Below are 18,364 nucleotides of genomic sequence, written 5' to 3' on the forward strand. Positions count from 1 at the left end.
CCCCTGCAGGCGTGGCTTGTGTCAGTGTACTGTCCGGGCAGCGACAGTCTGGCCATGGTGCTGACTGTTCCGGGGCATACCCTCGATTCCCTGCGTTGGTGGCTAGACCCCCACGTGGTGAGCGCCGGGGTCCCGTTCCACCCTCCCCAGCCCACTCTGACCCTTGTAATGGATGCATCTGTGTTCGTCTGGGGAGCACATCTTGGGAGTCTGACGACTCAGGGCCTATGGCAAGTAGAGGAACTGGCTCTGCATATCAACATCAAAGAGCTCAGGACAATCTGCCCCGCATGCCAAGTATTCCTGTCCCGCTTGCAGAACCACTGCGTAGCAGTGCTGATGGACAGTACCACAGCCATGTGGTATTGTCGTCACCTCTCTGTCAGGAAGCAGTCCTTCTATGGGAATTCTGTCTATCCCACTCCATCCTTCTCCAAGCTTCATACCCACTGGGCGTTCAGAACGTACTGGTGGACAGCTTGAGCAGGCCTTACACATGAATGGCCGATTCAGCCAGATGTTATCCACTCCATCTTCCATAGCTGGGGGTTACCCTGACTCAATCTGTTCACCATGTGGGCCGACAGGAAGTGCCCAACCTTCTGCTCCTTCTGGGGGTCACAGCCCGGGCTCGATTGAAGATGTCTTCCTGATTCCACGGTCAATTGTTGTATGCCTTCCCACCATTCCCACTCATAAACAAGGTGCTTCTCAAGGTTCGCAGGGACAAGGCGGACGTCATCCTGGTGGTCCCAGCTTGGCCTCACCAGTGCTGGTACCCCATCCTCATGGACCTGTTGATCTGGTCACCAATCCACCTACCTCTCACTTCCGACCTCATCTTGCAGAATCATGGTTGTCTCCTTCACCCGGACCTCCAGTCACTCCACCTCGTAGCCTGGAGGATCCGTGGTTGAACCAAGCAGAACTAGCCTGTTCAGACCTGGTGAGGCAGGAGCTCCTGGAAAGCCGCAAGCCTTCTACCAGAACTGCTTACAAAGCAAAGTGGAAAAGGTTTTCTATCTGGTGTGCCCAATGGCAGGTGCTCCCACTCCAGGCTTCAATCCCGTGCAGCCTGGGCTATCTGGTGCACCTGAAAGGTCAGCACCTGTCATTTGGTTCTGCTAAGGTCCACCTCGTAACTATCTCGGCATTTCCCTCGGTGTTTCCAGGCACTCAGTGTTTGCACATCCCATAGTGAGACGCTTCTAAAAGGACTGGAAAAGATCCATCCCCCGATGAAGCCCCCTGTCCTGGCCTGGGACCTCCATTTAGTCCTATCTCATCTCATGGGTCCTTCCTTTGAGCCGCTAGCTTGCTGCTTGCTCCTCTACCTCTCCTGGAAGGTTGCCTTCCTAGTGGCCATCACCTCAGCACGACGTGTTTCTGAACTGCGGGCCCTCACATGTGAGCCCCCATATACCATTTTTCATAAGGACAAGGTGCAGCTTAGGCTTCACCCAGCATTACTACCAAAAGTCGTGTCCCGCTTCCATGTCAGCCAGGATATTTTCCTGCAGTTTTTTTATCCAAAGCCGCACACCACCCTCCACAAGCAACAGCTACATTCTCTGGATGTTAGAAGGGCACTCGCTTTCTACATAGACCGAACGAAGCTGTTCCACAAAACAACCCAGTTGTTTGTCGCTCTAGCAGAAAGAATGAAAGGTTTGCCGGTCTCTTTCCAGCGGATATCCTCCTGGATCACGGCTTGTATTCCCGCTTGTTGTGACTTATCCAAGGTCCCTTGGCCTGTTGTCATGGTTCACTCCACGAGGGCTTCCTGGCACATATACCCCTCCAGGAAATCTGCAGAGCTGCCACATGGGCTTCGGTGCACACCTTCACGTCATACTACGCCATTGTTTATCAATCATGATGATAATGCGGCCTTCGGCAGGGCAATTCTTAAGTCTGCAATACCTTGACTCCAACCCCACCTCCAAGGTAAGCCTGGGGAGTCACCTAGCTGGAATTAATATGAGCAAGCACTCAAAGAAGAAAAAACGGTTGCTCACCTTTTTTGTAACTGTTGTTCTTTGAGATGTGTTGCTCATATCTATTCCATTCCCCCCCACCACCACCTTCCCCTCTATCAGAGTAGCCAGCAAGAAGGAACTGAAGGGGGGTTGGACCGGCAGGGTCATATATTGAGTACCGCTCCAGGGGGCTCCACAGCCAGCCCAACGGGTAGCTGCTAGGGAAAAGTTTCTGACATCCGTGCACACGGCACATGTGCACACCTAACTGGGATAGATATGAGCAAGGGTGAAGGAGTTAGGGACGCAGGTTGTATTCTTGTGAATCCTCCTAGTTGAGGGTAAGGTCCCAGGCAGGCACATGTGCATCCTGCAGATGAATGCATGACTGTATAGATCCTGTTGACAGGAAGGCTTCAGCTTCCTCAACCATGGAATGCTGTTCCGGGAACAACTCTATTGGGAACAGATGGTGTCCACTTCACCAAGAAGGGGAAGAGAATCGTCTTGCACCATCTTGCCAACCTAGTGAGAAAGGCTTTAAATTATTTTCAAAGAGGACAAGTGACAAAAGCACACAGGAAAGCATAAAAAAATGCAATGTTAACAGAGGGGTAGAAGTTATTACGGGAGACATGGAAAATGACAAAAGGTCATAGCAATGAGGGAAATCAGTGAGAGAATCAATTCAACATCTTAGATGTCTATATACAAATCCAAAGAGTATGGGGAATGAGCTGTAAGAACTGGATGTATTAGTACATAAGCTAAACTATAACTTAATTAGTGTTACAGAGACTTGATGAGAAGTCTCACAACTGGAATATTGGTACAGAAGGGTATAGCTTGTTCAGAAAGGATAAAAAGGGAGGAGGGTTGCATAATAGATCAAGGTTCTGAGGTCCGGAAGGAGGTGAGAGGCAAACTAGTTGAAAGTCTCCAGGTAGGGTTCTACTGCTGACCCCCAAATCAGGAAGAGAAGGTGAATGAGGCATTTCCAGAACAAATAGCTGAAATATCCAAAACACAAAACCTGGTAGTAATGAGGGACTTGAACTACCCAGGCATCTGTTGGAAAAGTAATACAGTAACTCCGCACTTAATGACGTTCCGGTTAATGTTGTTTCATTGTTACGTCGCTGATGAGTTAGAGAACATGCTCGTTTAAAGTTGCACAATGTTCCCTTGCAGTGTTGTTTGGCAGCCTCCTGCTTTGTCCACTGCTTGCAGAAAGAGCAGCCCGTTGGTGGGGCCTTAGAACCAGGGCGGGCCGGGCAATTCAGGTGTCCTTCTCCCCACTGCCGTGTGCTGCTCCTGCCCTCTGCCTTGGAGCTGCTCCAGGGAGCCTCCGACTTGCTATGCAGAGGGTGTGGGGAAAGAGGGATGCTGATGTCAGAGTGTCCCCCTCCTCCAGCTCCTGTACCCCAGCTCCACAGAGCCAGGGGAGGGCATGCAGGGATCAGGATGAAGGAAATTTGCTGGCAGAAGCTGCTTTCTCAACTTGCTGATCTATTTAAAAAGGCAATGTACTTAGAGTGGGGTCACTGTACTTAAAGGGGCACTGCACATCTGTTTCTCTCTCTCTCACACACACACACACGTACGTACGTATGCACATATATATCCCTCTGGCACTTTGGAAAGTGGAGAGAGTGGTGTGCTTCAGTGGGATAGTGTAGGTTCATCATCACATTCAGTTTCCGCAGGAAATGTTTGCACCCCCTGACATGCGTCTATTGTCTCCTCCCTCCATTTGTGCTGCCTTGTAGAGTGTGAGGCTACATAACAACAATGTGTTAACCCTTGAGGGGTCAGCCATGTGTAAACTCATCATTTAGCAGCAAGGCATTCCCTGGGAAATAGCCTACCCTCTTCTACCCTCTGACTCCACCACCTCAGCCAAGCTTCACAGTCATCATTGCTGTGTACGGTATTAAATTGTTTGTTTAAAACTTATGCTTTGTGTGTGTGTGTAATGTCTTTTGTCTGGTGAAAAAAATTTCCCTGGAACCTAACCACCCCTATTTGCATTAATTCTTATGGGGAAATTCGATTTACTTAACATCATTTTGCTTAAATTAGCATTTTTCAGGAACATAATTACAACGTTAAGGGAGGAGTTACTGTGCAGTAAAACAGAAAATTTCCAGTAAGTTCTTGGAATGTACCAAGGATTTTCAGACAGCGGAGGAAGTAACCACAGGATAGCCATTTTAGACTTCATTTGGATCAACAGGGAGGAATTGGTAGTGAATCTGAAGGTGAAAGTGCAATTTGAGTGAAAATGATCATGAAATGACAGATTTCATGATTCTAAAGAAAGGAAGGCGTGAGAACAGCAGAATAAGGACAATGAACTTCAAAAAGGCAGCCTTTAACAAACTCGGAGAACTGATAGGTAAGGTCCCATAGGAAGAAAATCTAAGGAAAAAGCAGCTCAGGAGAGCTGGCAGTTTCCCAAATAGACCATATTAAAGGCACAACTGTGAACTATCCTGATGCGAAGGAAAGAGGGAGAATAGTAAGAGGCCAATATAGCTCCATCAGGAGATCTTTAACAACCTGAAAGTAAAAAAGGAATCTTACAAAAAGTGGAAACATGGATGAATTGCTAAGGATGAGTACAAAAGAGTAACACAAGCATCTGGGGTCAAAATGAGTTACACCTGGCAAGGTACATAAAAGGCAATAAGAAGAGATTCTTCAAAGACATAAGGAGCAAGAGAAGGACGAAGGAAAGTGTAGGTCTTCTGCTTAGCAGGGCAGGAGTGCTAATAACTGACGACATCAAGAGAAGCCTGAGGAATTTCATCCTATTTTGCTTCAGTCTTCCGTCAAAAGGTTAATGGTGACCAGATATTCAACACAATTAATATTAACAACAAGGGGGAAGGACCTCAAGCCAAAATAAGGAAAGAACAGGATAAAGAAAATATTAAGATGTACTCAAGTCAGCAGGACTTGATGAAATTCATCATTAAGGAACGAGCTGGAGCAGTCTCAGGACCATTAGTGATTATCCTGGAGAACTCATGGAAGACAAGAGAGATCCCAGAGGACTGGTGAAAAGCAAACATAGTACTATTTTCAGACAGAGAACAAAGAGGACCCAGGGAATTATAGAACACTCAGCCTAAAGTCAATACCTGGAAAAATACTGGAATAAATTGCTAAAAAATATATTTGTAAGCACTTGAAGGTTACTAGGGTCAAGAACAAATCTTTCCAAACCAACCTGATTTCCTTCCTTGAGAGGGTTACTGGTCTAGTAGATGGGGGGCAGTAAACATTATCTATCTTGATTTTAATAGAACTTTTGACACAGTCCCACATGACATTCTCATAAGCAAGCTAGAGAAATGTGGTCTAGATGAAATTGCCATATGGTGGATGCACAGCTGGTTGAAGGGACATACTCAAGGAATAGTTGGCAATAACTGTCAAACTGGGAGGGCATAATCTATAGTGGAGTCCCACAGGCGTCGGTCCTGGGTCCTGTACTGTTCAATATTTTCAGTAATGACTTGGATAATGAAGTGGAGATTATGCGTATAAACTTTGAAGATGACACCAAACTGGAAGTTGTTGGAGGCACATTGGAGGACAGGATTAGAATTTAAAATGACCTTGACAACTTAGAATTTTGGTCTGAACTCAACAAGATGAACTTCAATAAAGTTAACTGTGAAATACTTCACTTAGGAAGGACAAACAAAATGCATAACTACAAAATGGAGAATAACTGACTAGGTGGTAGTACTGCTTCAAAGGATCCTGGGGGTTCACAGGTTGAATATGAGTTAAGAATGTGTTGCAGTTCTGGAAAAGGCTAATATCATTCTGGGGTGTTGAATGTGAGACATGGGAGTATAAGTGTCTCACTCTACTCGACTTCTAGAAACCCCGATCCCCTACCCCATTGTGCTAGGCTCTGTCCCTCTCCTCAGTCAAGTCTGTCCTAAAGACGCATTTCTGTGAGGCCTCCAAATGGAAAAATTGTGAACAGGGAGAATAAGAACAGTTAACTAAAGCAATTCCTTTGTCTGGATCTCCTAGTGCATCCTTCCTGTCCGGTGGATTGTGAGCTCTTTGTTGCAAGGACAGGATGGACCTGAGGCTAGTATTTTGAGCAGGACTGAACGTCTTGTTTGCTCTTAACAGTTAATAAATGCATGCAGAAATCTTCCAGGTAAAGTCCAGGTTACAGGCGTGCTGGAGGGTGTGTTACCATTCAAAAGTATTACAGCTTCTCACAAACAAGTTAGAAACCCAAGGAGTATAAAAATATATAAAATAATAATACATGGTATGCAAAAGGTGGTTTGGGAGCTTCTGGGCTCAGTCTCGTAATAGAAAACAAGGGGTCATTCAATGCAGTTTAAAAGGTGGGAGATTCAGGACTGATAAAAAGAAATACTTTTTCACACAGCATGTAGATAGATTGTAGAACTCACTCACACAAGAAGTTGTTGAGGCTAAGAACTTAGTAAGATTCAGAATTGTTATGGTTAATAATGCCAAAAAGAGTTTTGGGAGGGAGATAAAACATCAGGGTACAGGGTTTAAGCCAATCTCTAAATATTAGGATGAGACACTCCTGGGGGGAAATCACCTCACATCTTCCCCCTGCAGTGTCTCATGCACCGTCCTCTGAAGCATCGGACACAGGTCACTGCTGGAGGCGGGGCACAAGACTAGATGGACCACAAGTCTGATCTAGCCTGGTAATGCCTGTGTTCCTGTGGATTTCATTTACCCTCCTTAAGCAGAGCGCCCAAACTACCTTAAATCTGACCCCACTGAGAAAGTGAGCCTTCCTGCTGCTATACCTCATTGATCCATAACAAATAGCTTCATTTTGGCAGTGGCCACAAAAACTAGATTGTTGTAATTCTGTAGTGGTTGGGCTGCTTTACATTCAAGAATAGTACACATACAAGAATTTTACTAAGTCCTGATTAGCAAGCTATTAGCAAATTCAGTATTAGCACAGAGCAAGCTGAAGGCATTGATTGACTTTTCATCATTAAGGGGTCCAGGGTCCTGAGTCATGGAGAAGGTGCTTAGTACCTCCTGGTGCTAACCCCAGTTATCCAAGTTACGAGACATACAATGTAGGCAAATTTCCTATGCCTGGATCACAATGTTAGGGCTTGTCTACGTGCTGGGGTAATGTGCTCTCTGGTGGTGTTTGCCAGAAGCTGGGAATGGACTATATGGGAAGGATCATTTAATGATTACCTATTCTGTTCCTTCCCTCTGAAGCTTCTGGCATTAGCCACTGTTGGCAGACAGGATACTGGGCTAGATGGACCTTTGGTCTGACCCAGTATGGCCATTCTTATGTTCTAAAGCAGTGGTTCTCAAACTTTTGTACTGGTGAACCCCTTTCACACAGCAAGCCTCTGAGTGTGACCTGCCCCCCCCCAATTAAAAACACATTTTTTTATATTTAACATCCTTATAAATTCTGGAGGTGAAGCAGGATTTGCGAGTGGAGGCTGATGGCCCACGACCCGCCATATAATAACCTTGCGACCTCCTGAGAGGTCACGATTCCCAGTTTGAGAACCCCTGTTATAAAGTGTGCCAGTGTGTTTTGTAATAACTGGTCCGTATAGACCAGTGGTTCTCAACCAGAGATCTGTGGCCCACTGGGGGCCCCCAAGCCCTTTCAGGGGGGCCATGAAGCCCCATGGCTAGCCCCGAGCCCCAGGGCTGATGCCGGGAGCAGCACAGAGCTAAAGGCAGCAGCCCTCCACCCTGAAGCTTGGAGCGGTGCAGGGTTAAAGCTGGCAGCCCTGAAGTCAGGAGTCCCCTCACCCAACCAGAGCAGCACAGGGCTCCTCCGCCCCAGCTGGGAGCGGTGCAGAACTAAAGCCAGCGCTCTGCCACTCCCAGCTGGAAGCAGTGTGGGGCTGAAGCTGGTGGTCCCCCGCCCCAGCCGGATGTGGCATGGGGCTAAAGGTGGCAGCCCCCTCCCTTTCAAACCAGGAGCAGTGCAAGGGCTGAAGATGGGAACCTTTGCACCCCCTGCCCCAAAGCTGGGAGCAGCACTGGGAGCCCCCACCACCACCCGTACACAGCCCTAGCTACTCCCCTGCCTGCACCCTGGGCTAATCATCTCACTTCACATAGCCCCTAACTATCTCCTCCCTGCACCCTGAGTAGTTTTCAAACTTTTTGAACTGAGTCCCTCCCTGGACCTCACTGTGCAGAACTGGCTTGAGCCCCACCAGCTCTTGCCCACCCCAAATAGAAGTAAAACTATGGCTTTGCTCAAGTGTCCCCCTCGGCCCCGAGTGGTCCCCCGCCGCCACTCCCTCTGGGCCCTGGCATTTTTATAGCATGTTGAGGGGGGCCACTGCAAGAAAAAGGTTGAGAACCCCGATATAGACCATGTTGGTGCATATTAAAAGTTCCCGAGTGCGCTTGTATGTTAAAGCACACTAGAGAGTTATCCTTGGGGACCCAGCCTACCCCTTAATGCCGTAGTTCATGAAGCCATACACAGGCACCCTGGACAGTAGTAAGGAGCAGTTCAACTATAGGCTGAGCAAGTACGGAATGGTGGTAGAATGTGCTTTTGGATGTTTGAAAGCACGCTGGCGCAGTTTACTGACTCGGTTAGATCTCAGCACAATCAATATTCCAATTGTAGTTGCTGCTCGTTGTGTGTTCCACAATATCTGTGAGAGTAAGGGGGAAACATTTATGGTGGGATGAGAGATTGAGGCAACTCACCTGATGGCCAATTTCACACAGCCAGACAATAGGGTGATTAGAAGAGTGCAGCAGGGTGCGCTGCACATCAGAGACGCTTTGAAAGCCAGTTTCATGACTGACCAGGGTACAGTGTAACAGTTGTGTTGTTTCTCTTGAAGTTACCTGCCCCCTATATATATGAACGGAAATAAAGTCACAGTTTAAAAACTGTTCTTTATTATTTGTTGCACAACACCTTGAGAGAAATCGGAAAGTAGACCTGAGGTTGGGGGTGTATTGGGTTGGGGGCTGGAGGAGGAGGAGGGAGAACAAGTCTGGAAACCAAATCAAAAGTTTGCCTATGCCAACTTTCTGCTGCTTGGGCGATCCTCTGGGGTTGAGTGTGTGGGTCCCCGTAGCCTCCCCCCTCGTGTTCTTGGGCGTCTGGGTGAGGAGGCTATGGAACTTGGGGAGGAGGGATGGCTGTTATACAGGGGCTGCAGCAGCCTTTCCCGCATTAGATCAGTGGTCTTGCGGCCTTTCCCACATTAGATCCACCATACAGCGGAGCATGTCAGTTTGTTCCCCCATGAGCTTGACCATAGCATCCTGCCTGCTCTCATCGCACGCGTTCTTTCTCTCTTTGTATTCCTGTAATGCTTTACAGGATTCTGCAATTGTTTGCCTCCATGCATTCAGCCGGGCCCTATCAGTGCGGGATCCTCTGGGGTTGAGTGTGTGGGTCCCCGTAGTCTCCTCGCTCGTGTTCTTGGTCGTCTGGGTGAGGAGGCTATGGAACTTGGGGAGGAGGGAGGGCGTTTATACAGGGGCTGCAGCGGCCTTTCTCATATTAGATCTGTGGTCTTGTGGCCTTTCCCGCATTAGATCGACCATACAGCGGAGCATGTCAGTTTGTTCCCCCATGAGCTTGACCATAGCATCCTGACTGCTCTCATCGCACGTGTTCCTTCTCTCTTCGTGTTCCTGTAATGCTTTACAGGACTCCACAATTGTTTGCCTCCTCGCATTCAGCTGGGCCCTGTCAGTGCAGGAGGACTGCATGAGCTCGGCGAACATGTCATCCCGAGTTCATTTTTTCCGCCTTCTAATCTGGACTAGCCTCTGGGACGGAGTAGATGGGTGCCGCGTTGAAACATTTGCTCCTGCGGGAGGAGAAAAAGGAAGGGTAGTATTTTAGAAGATACATTTCAGAGAACAAAGGGGACACTCTTTCTCAGTGAAACAGGCAATTCATAGTACACAGCACATGTTCTTTCTCTGCAAGTTAGCATTTTGCCTCTTATACTGAAGTGCCTGCCACTTTGGTGTGAGTAAGCCATCACAAACGGCGGGCAACAGAACTCAGCTTGCAGGCAGCCATGGTAAGCCCTAGGGGCATGGGGGGTTCTGCTTATTCAGCATTCATTTCAATGCTTTCAAATGCTTTCCCATAGCAAGCAATGCCTGGTGAGTTTGCCATATAAAAGGAGGGCCTGTGGGCTCTCTGGGATGATTGCTTCACACAACATCCCCCTCTGCCCCCCACACCTTGTGGCTCTGATGAGGCTCTGAACAGGGATGAGCCCTTTAAACTAAATGCAAACAGCCCAGCATGGCTGGGTTTCCCCTCCCCGCCCCCCACCACATGGCTCCGATCAGGCTTTCACTCACCAGAAGTACCTTCTCCAGGGTCATGGTCGGGGAGCTCACCTTGGGAGTAGGGGGAGGCTATTGACTCCACCATTAAGCATAGTTCCTGGCTAGGGGGGGAAATGGATTCCCCACTTGCAGCCTGTGCACTGTCCTCCTCCTCCTCGTCCTCCAATAACTCATCCTCCTCACTCCATGCAACTCCCCCTTTGCAGGTGTCCACGGACAGTGGTGGGGTAGTGGTAGCATCACGCCCCATAACTGTATGCAGCTCATGGTAGAAGTGTAATGTATGGGGCTGTGACCCAGAGCGCCTGTTCACCTTGCTGGCTTTTTGGTATGCTTGCCTGAGCTCCCTGATTTTTGTATGACACTGCTCTGTGTCCCTGGAGTAGCCTCTTTCCGTCATGGCCCTGGAGACTTTAGCATACGTATTTGCGTTCCTTTTTTTGGAATGTAGTTTTGCTATAACAGATTTGTCTCCCCAACATGCGATGAGATCCAGTACCTCCTGCTCGGACCATGCTGGAGCTCGTCTGCGAATCCGGGACTGTGTGATCTCTTATGATGGTTGACTCTGCATGGTCGCCTGTGATGGTAGACCGTGCTGATGGTCACCTGTGCTGATTGTGACCAAACAGGAAATGAAATTCAAAAGTTCCTGGGGCTTTTCATGCCCATCTGGCTATGCATCGGAGTTGAGAGTATTGTCCAGAGCGGTCACAAGGGAGCATTTTGGGATCGCTCCCGGAGGCCAAGGTCAAATTGCGTCCACAATACCTTTAACCTGGGATTACAATCTTGATTTAAATGCTACTCCACTTGCCGAGATGGAGTACAGAAATCGGATTAAAGAGCTCTTTAAATCAAAAAAAGACGGTTTGGTCATGTGGACGGAATCTTTTTTTTTTTTTTTTCGAATTAACTTGGCTAATTCCAAAATAACCGACTAGTGTAGACCAGGCCAAAGACTCTCCTAGAAATGCACACTGCTGACTTGTTGAAGAATGCAGACTTCACTGTAAACTGCTGGGTGATGAGAATAGAAACTCCAGTAGTTCTTGTCTTTGGTTTTAGTGGAGCCTGCATTGTTGGCTCTTTGCCCTTTCTGCGCTCCTCCCTCCTCCCCCTATCTCTCCATTCCTTGGAGTTTTATTCACCTTCCAAACCAGTAGAGGGCCTGCTTTGCATAAGTATGACTGTGCTCTTTGCTGCAGGACATCATTCCCCAGAATGCTGCTTATTGATTAGAGAGCTTGCTGGCTGGCTGGGAGCAGTGTCATCTGGTCACAAAAGCGCTGCAGCTGTCACAGAGCCTGTGCACTGAAAGAGAGAAGTTTGTAAGCTGATCACTTTTATCTCGAACAGTCCAGGTATTTTCCTGCAACATGGCACGTCGTTTTGCTGGGATTCTTGGCCAGCCATGTACAAGTACCGTTCCCATTTCCCTATAGCAGCTGGGTTCAGAACTGTTTTGGGAGCAGTCAGTTTGAACTATAAACTGTCTTCACTGCAGTTGTGTTTCATTCCATTCAAACCAGTTTCCAGAAATTTTCCTTAAGCATTTTGCAGTACGTTTGGCAGAGGTTCGATAATGGCCAATTACATTCAGAGAGCAGGGATTATTTTTTTTAAGGTACAGAAATTTGGGAATGACGTGCTATGCTATAAATAGGAGTGGATCAGAGGAGCTCAGAGCTTTGCTCAGGGGTCTGGAATGAACAAAACTTGAACCAGATGCTGAAAACTTTTCTTTCTGGCCTGGGGGCAGGGACGTTCTTGTCAGATTCCTGAGGTTTTGCCATTCACTGTTTGTTTTTTCTGGCTGTACAAACCCCACTATTGAGACCGTACCTGGCAGTCTCAATTCACTTCACATCCTTAAGGTGACTGATTGGGCTGCCATCTTTAATCAGATGAAAGGTGTCACTTTTCTGTGTCAAAAGGGACACAGAGGAAACACCTCACCAGTAACCAAGACATATACTTGAGCCAATATCTTGCACGCGCTTGAAGATATTTTGATCATCCATTGGAAATAAGCACTGATCTAAAAGAAGTAATTGTGCATTGTTGGCATTAATTATGACATTTTGTTTTACTAGTTAAGAAGAAGCCCACATGGTGAGGAAATACTCCCCTCCCCGCCCACTTCGCTAGCAGACATCAAAGGGGCTGGATTTCAGTGAGATCCCTGCTCATACTATTCAGTTCCACTCAGATTCATTCTGCTGAAATTTGGGGGCCTTCACCCCAACTCCCCAGAAGATGTGCTCCAAGCATGTGAAATCAGACCCTATTCCGCTTCTGGTTTTGCAAGGCATGTAGTGATTTGTTCTCAGTGATAGTAGATGACTCAAAACCCTCCTTTGGATGAAAATGCCACAGTAAAATGAGGCATTGGTTACAGTTCATGTGCCATCGTGCATAATCAGAGAGACTCAGAGACTTCTGTTGGAGTGACTTCACTTGACCCTTTGTAATGCAGCTGGTGATGCTGTGCTGTGGGAAGTTTGAGTTTGAAAAGTGACACCAAGCCCATTTTCTCACCGTTCTGATGTGATTAGTTTGTGCTTTGTTTCTGTGGAAGGTATGAAGGGAACAGAGTTCAAAAGCAGCAACTTAAAAGGGAAGCCCAACGTAGGAGAGTTCAGGGAAGCTCTTGCAAAGCAGGAAGTAAGAACTGGTGTATTCGCAGTGGACTGGACCCCTATGTTATGGGTTGGCCATTTCTGAGTTGTGATTTTTGCCATGCTGCCACAGAATTGTCCAAAGGAGCAGCAGGGAAAACTAAAGCTGAATCAAAGCAAACCAGAGCCCATTCTTACTGCTAATGTCCAAGGATCGGAGAGATGGATATGCAAGGATGGCCAGGAGTCAATTATTTATTGTGATAAATGGGAGTGTAAATTCAGACTGAAATGGATTAAATAACTCACAATAAACCAACAAACTTCATGCTACCAGAGGCCAGTGTTCAAAGCCTGGGCTACATGGCAGGTAACAGTCAGTTTAATAGCCAATTCCTGGCCCACCCAACACAAATGGCAGCCTCTTTGGGAGAAGCCAGGATGAGAGTACTCTCACACACATTCGTGCCCAGTTCTCCAGCCTGGATGCCAGAGTTCTGCCAGCATACTCAGCAGTGGAGTTTTGCAGAGGGTAGCATTGGGCTAGTGAAGGTGACAAGGAGAATAAAGAAGAGTTTGTTCACGATAGCACCCACAATGAGGATGGACGGTCTTATGGTCAAGATACTGAACTGACTGAGGCTTGGGAGATCTGGGTTCGATTCACTGTCCTGTCACAGACTCCCTGCGGGACCTTGAGGATTAGCCTTCCTTTCTCCCACACTTGGTCTGTCTGATCTCTTTAGGGACAGGGACTGTTTTTCACTAAATGTCTGTACAGCACCTACCACAGTAGGGCCCTCTTGGTTGGGGACAGTAGGCACTGCTGTGATGAGAGTATTCTGTTATGAGGGTATAGAGGTCAGTTGGTCTCTTAGTGCGTTTTTGTGTCTGCCCTGCATTCTGCTAACATCTGGTTTGTAGCCACTGGGAAGTCATTTCTGCACCTTATAACTGTGCATTTCCCTGATTCCCATGTCCTGGCCTGGGGAAGGAGAACCAAAATCCACTCTTTCATTTTATTAGCTAAAGGTCCCCGATGATAGTGGTGTCTGATTTTAGGAATTTACTGGGACGCTCTGTGTCCTGTCTGCTGCAGAAGTGCACGTGCCCTGGTACATCAAGTTCTATCATTGTATTCCCTGCAGGATACTGGCATTGGAATGACCCAGGAGGAGCTTGTTTCTAATCTCGGCACCATTGCCCGATCTGGCTCGAAGGTAAGAGAGATGCCTCCTTTATGTTGTGTCCTCATGACCATTTTCATCCCCCTGAGGCTCCTCCATCCTGCATCTCCTGAGGCCCTATCGTGAAGGGGACCCCTGTTGGGAGGTGAAACCAGCCCAAGGCTCCATTGTCGTTCCTGACCCCTGAAGTGTGTGGTCATTGGTACCAGGACAACACTAAAGAACCATTTTCCTCCCATTGGGGAGCAGGGTCCCATTAGCTGGGGATCCCTTATGTGTCCTGTATTTTGTAGATCCAGGCTCTTTATATAGTCATGGTGCACTTAGCTGTGCCACTTTGTAAAAGCAAACTTCTTTTCCCCAAGGCATCGTGATCCAGATCCACAAGGTCTCTACCTACCTTCCTGTTCTCTAAGTGCTGACTGGGCCACAAGTGGCAACATAGTTACTGGCAGGCCAGGGTGGACACAGTGTTTGCTGGTGCATGTGTCAGCTGGGTTTTTCCATCTCTGAGATCCCCATTCAGTTCCTGCAACTGAGCAATCACACCCCATTTTCTTTCTTCTCTCCCACCTGTGCAGCAAGTACTGCCCTAGGCAATGCTTTCCTGTTCCAGAGCTGCAGTCTCTGCTCCTTCCGTGCTATGCTGCTCTGTAGGAGCAAGTCACTGGAGCTCCTTCCGCTTGTGCTGTCCCCAGGAGGGTGAGCTCAGCCCCACAGAGTGTTGACTGCTACACAGCAGTTGAAGGGGAGGGATCCCCTTGGAGAGGAATGTTCTGGGGTGCCAGGCTCACACGGAGAAAACATAGCAATAGGCTGAGTCAGGGAGCATGGGGAGAGCAGCTATGGGGGTTTGGGAGGAGGTTGCAGCCTCCCAGCTGTAGCCTAGGGTCATTGGACCTGCAGTCCAGTATACCTGCTACTCATTGTCCCTACAGGCATTTCTGGATGCACTGCAGAGCCAGGCGGAAGCCAGTAGTAAGATCATTGGCCAGTTTGGAGTGGGCTTCTACTCTGCCTTCATGGTGGCTGATAAAGTGGAGGTGTACTCGCAATCTGCAGAATCCGGGAGCCCAGGCTACCACTGGTCTTCAGATGGGTAAGAATCTGCAAAACTGGAATTATTGGAGGCCAACGTATTAGAGAGAATGAGTGAGTGTTGTGACATTGTCTGTAGCTCCATCTGGGTGGGGACTGGAAGCGGTGCAGGGAGGCACAAGGTGAGGCAGGGCACTGGTCTTTTGCAGCTAGACACCTTGGTTAAAATCCTGCTTAGGTTACAAATGAAAGTCTTCATTACAGAACCACCACTGCATGTAACTCAGTAGCCTGGCTGTGCTGGCACAGAGCTCAGGTTTGAATAGCCAAGGCTACTATAAGGCAAGAGAATGGTGCATTAGGAGAGCTATGTGGTGCCCCTCACTGCAGCCTGAGCTGTCAGCTCCTCGCTGCTATGGGCTTGTTAAACAAGAAGACCACACGTTAATTCAGTCCTGCTAAGTATGCCAGTTTGACAGCCCTAGAAACTGACTGCAGTTTGCCCACAGAGCAGGCATGGCACAGGAAGCATAAACTTCCCCTTCTCCAACCCACCAATGGGCCTCAGTCCTGTCTTGAAGGGATACTGAAGGGGTGAGAAGGAAGTCCAGTCTCTGTGGGCTGGTCGTTTTGCTGAGAATGCTACCGAGGAGGCCTGTTGTGGTGTGGGTTATAACAAGGGCACACTTCTTCTGTGAGCTGGGCTTCCATATAGATCACCCACTCATTTCACACAGACCGCAGAATGTCCATCAGATGGCAGAAGCTTTGAGCTACTGTAGACTTGGGCCAGATTTGGACCAGAGCCCTATATGTGAAAAGCACCACCTCCTATTAAAAGCCAGTGGGTGAAAGAATTTGCTGAATTTATAAATCCCTGAAAACATTTTTACAATTGAAACTTCAGATCCTGTTGTGTTCCAGATAGTAATCTGCTTTATTGTGCTAAATGTTACAGTCCTCCTGCTTGCAACCTGTCAGGGTCACTGGAGGCTCACCTGTCATTCCTGCACCTTTCACAGTGTGGGTATTCCACCCTTGCATCGGTGCTGCTCCCTGGGGTGTTTGACCCTCAGACAGATGGGGCAGTTACTCTGAACTAGAAAGAGTGGAGATGACCGCTGGTAGCAAAGGGGACCCTTTAGCTCAGTGCAGCAGCCTTTCATCAGAGGATGTCGCTGCACTCCACTGGAAATAATCATAGACTAGGACACACGTGCCGGACCAACAAAGAGCCATGCAGTCTGCTTGTCTGGAGCCTGGAGGGCTGCAAGTATCTGTATAAATGTAGAAAATTTCAATTGCTACCATGGAGTTTTAGCCCAGGCAGATAACATCAACCAGTGTGCAGTGCTGTTGTCAGTAGAGGCTGCTGGTATTGTGAAACATTGTCTGCTGGGACCTGTAGTCTCCACAGGCTGCATCACCATATTATATATCTGGGTGACAACATGTAAAACTCCACAGTGCCTGACTTCCATTGACTTCAGTGGGAGCTGGGTGCTGTAGTGTCATTTGTGCTTTGAAAATCGTCTCCTTAGTTAATGAAATGTTCCCTTTTTATTCTACCTTGTTAATAAACATCCCCCAAGGAAAAGGTTTCTATGCGATGCTGTGCTTCTGTTCCTAGCTCGGGAATGTTTGAGATCGCCGAAGCCTCTGGCGTCAGACCTGGGACCAAAATAATTATCCATCTCAAAGAGGAGTGCAAAGAATTTGCGAATGAGGACCGTGTCAAAAGTGAGCGGGGTGGGGAAATGAAATGGTATTCTTTGGACTCCTTTAGCCCCTTCCCCTTGAGGTTTGCTGTCCCCATCTTACAGAGGCCTGGAGAGTGGTGACATGATGGCAGAGCTTAGATTAGACCCCAGCGTCCTGACTCCTAGGGTGTGTCTACACTACGGGATTATTCCGATTTTACATAAACCGGTTTTGTAAAACAGATTGTATAAAGTCGAGTGCACATGGCCACACTAAGCACATTAATTCGGCAGTGTGTGTCCATGTACCAAGGCTAGCATCAATTTCCGGAGCGTTGCACTGTGGGTAGCTATCCCGTAGCTGTCCCATAGTTCCTGCAGTCTCCCCCCCCATTGGAATTCTGGGTTGAGATCCCAATGCAAAAACAGTGTTGTGGATGGTTCTGGGTAAATGTCATCACTCAATCCTTCCTCCGTGAAAGCAACAGCAGACAATCATTTCGCGCCCTTTTTCCCTGGACTGTCCTGGCAGACGCCATAGCACGGCAACCATGGAGCCCGTTTTGCCTTGTCACTGTCACCGTACATGTACTGGATGCTGCTGACAGAGGCAGCACTGCAGTGCTACACAGCAGCATTCATTTGCCTTTGCAAGGTAGCAGAGACAGTTACCATCCCTATTTCACCGTCTGCCATTGTAAATTGGCGATGAGATGACGGTTATCAGTCGTTTTGTACTGTGGCTGCTGTCATGGGTGCTCCTGGCTGGCCTCGCTGAGGTCGGCCGGGGGTGCATGGACAAAATGGGAATGAATCCCGAGTAGGTTCTGCCTAGAATACGGGACAAGTGTACTAGAGAACCAGAGAGCACAGCCGCTCCGTGTCAGAGCCCCAGAGATCCCACAGAAATGATGAGCTGCATGCCATTCTAGGGGGTGCCCCTGCTCCTTGCTTTCCTTCTCCCCCAACCCTTCTGGGCTACCGTGGCAGTGTCCCCCCGTTTGTGTGATTCAGTAATAAAGAATGCAGGAATAAGAAACACTGACTTTTTAGTGAGAGAAAATGAGAGGGAGGAAGCCTCCAGCTGCTATGATAGTCCAGGCAGGACATTAAAGGGTTGGGGGCGGGAGGAGCACAGGCTCCCACTGCTATGATAGTCCAGGCATTACAGAATCTTTTCTTTAGACATGAAAGGGAGGGGTGGAGGGGTTGATGGAGGTCAGCCTCCAGTTGCTATGATGAGGATGGTTACCAGCTGTTTTGTACCATCTGCCGGGAATGACTGGGAGTCATTCCGATTTTTACCCAGGCGCCCCCAGCCGACCTCACCGAGGCCAGCCAGGAGCACTCACGGGCTGATGATGACGATGGATATCAGTCATATTGCACCATCTGCCTCCGGGAAGGGGATGCTGGTGTTCAGCGCTGCAGCACCCCGTCTACCAGCAGCATGCAGTAGACATAGGGTGACATTG

General features: G+C 48.3%; 1 protein-coding gene across 1 annotated transcript in view; it reads left to right on the forward strand.

The window, feature by feature from the left end:
• TRAP1 (TNF receptor associated protein 1) overlaps positions 1–18,364 on the forward strand; it is a 66,271-nt gene that overhangs the window by 22,222 nt on the left and 25,685 nt on the right. Inside the window, exons 5-7 of the mRNA XM_030577503.1 lie at positions 14,113–14,184; positions 15,090–15,250; positions 16,820–16,929. Of these exons, the coding sequence (XP_030433363.1) occupies positions 14,113–14,184; positions 15,090–15,250; positions 16,820–16,929 (343 nt within the window). The remainder of the gene's footprint in view (positions 1–14,112; positions 14,185–15,089; positions 15,251–16,819; positions 16,930–18,364) is intronic.

The sequence above is a fragment of the Gopherus evgoodei genome, chromosome 10 (genome assembly GCF_007399415.2).
Source record: "Gopherus evgoodei ecotype Sinaloan lineage chromosome 10, rGopEvg1_v1.p, whole genome shotgun sequence".
NCBI classification, from domain to species: domain Eukaryota; kingdom Metazoa; phylum Chordata; order Testudines; family Testudinidae; genus Gopherus; species Gopherus evgoodei.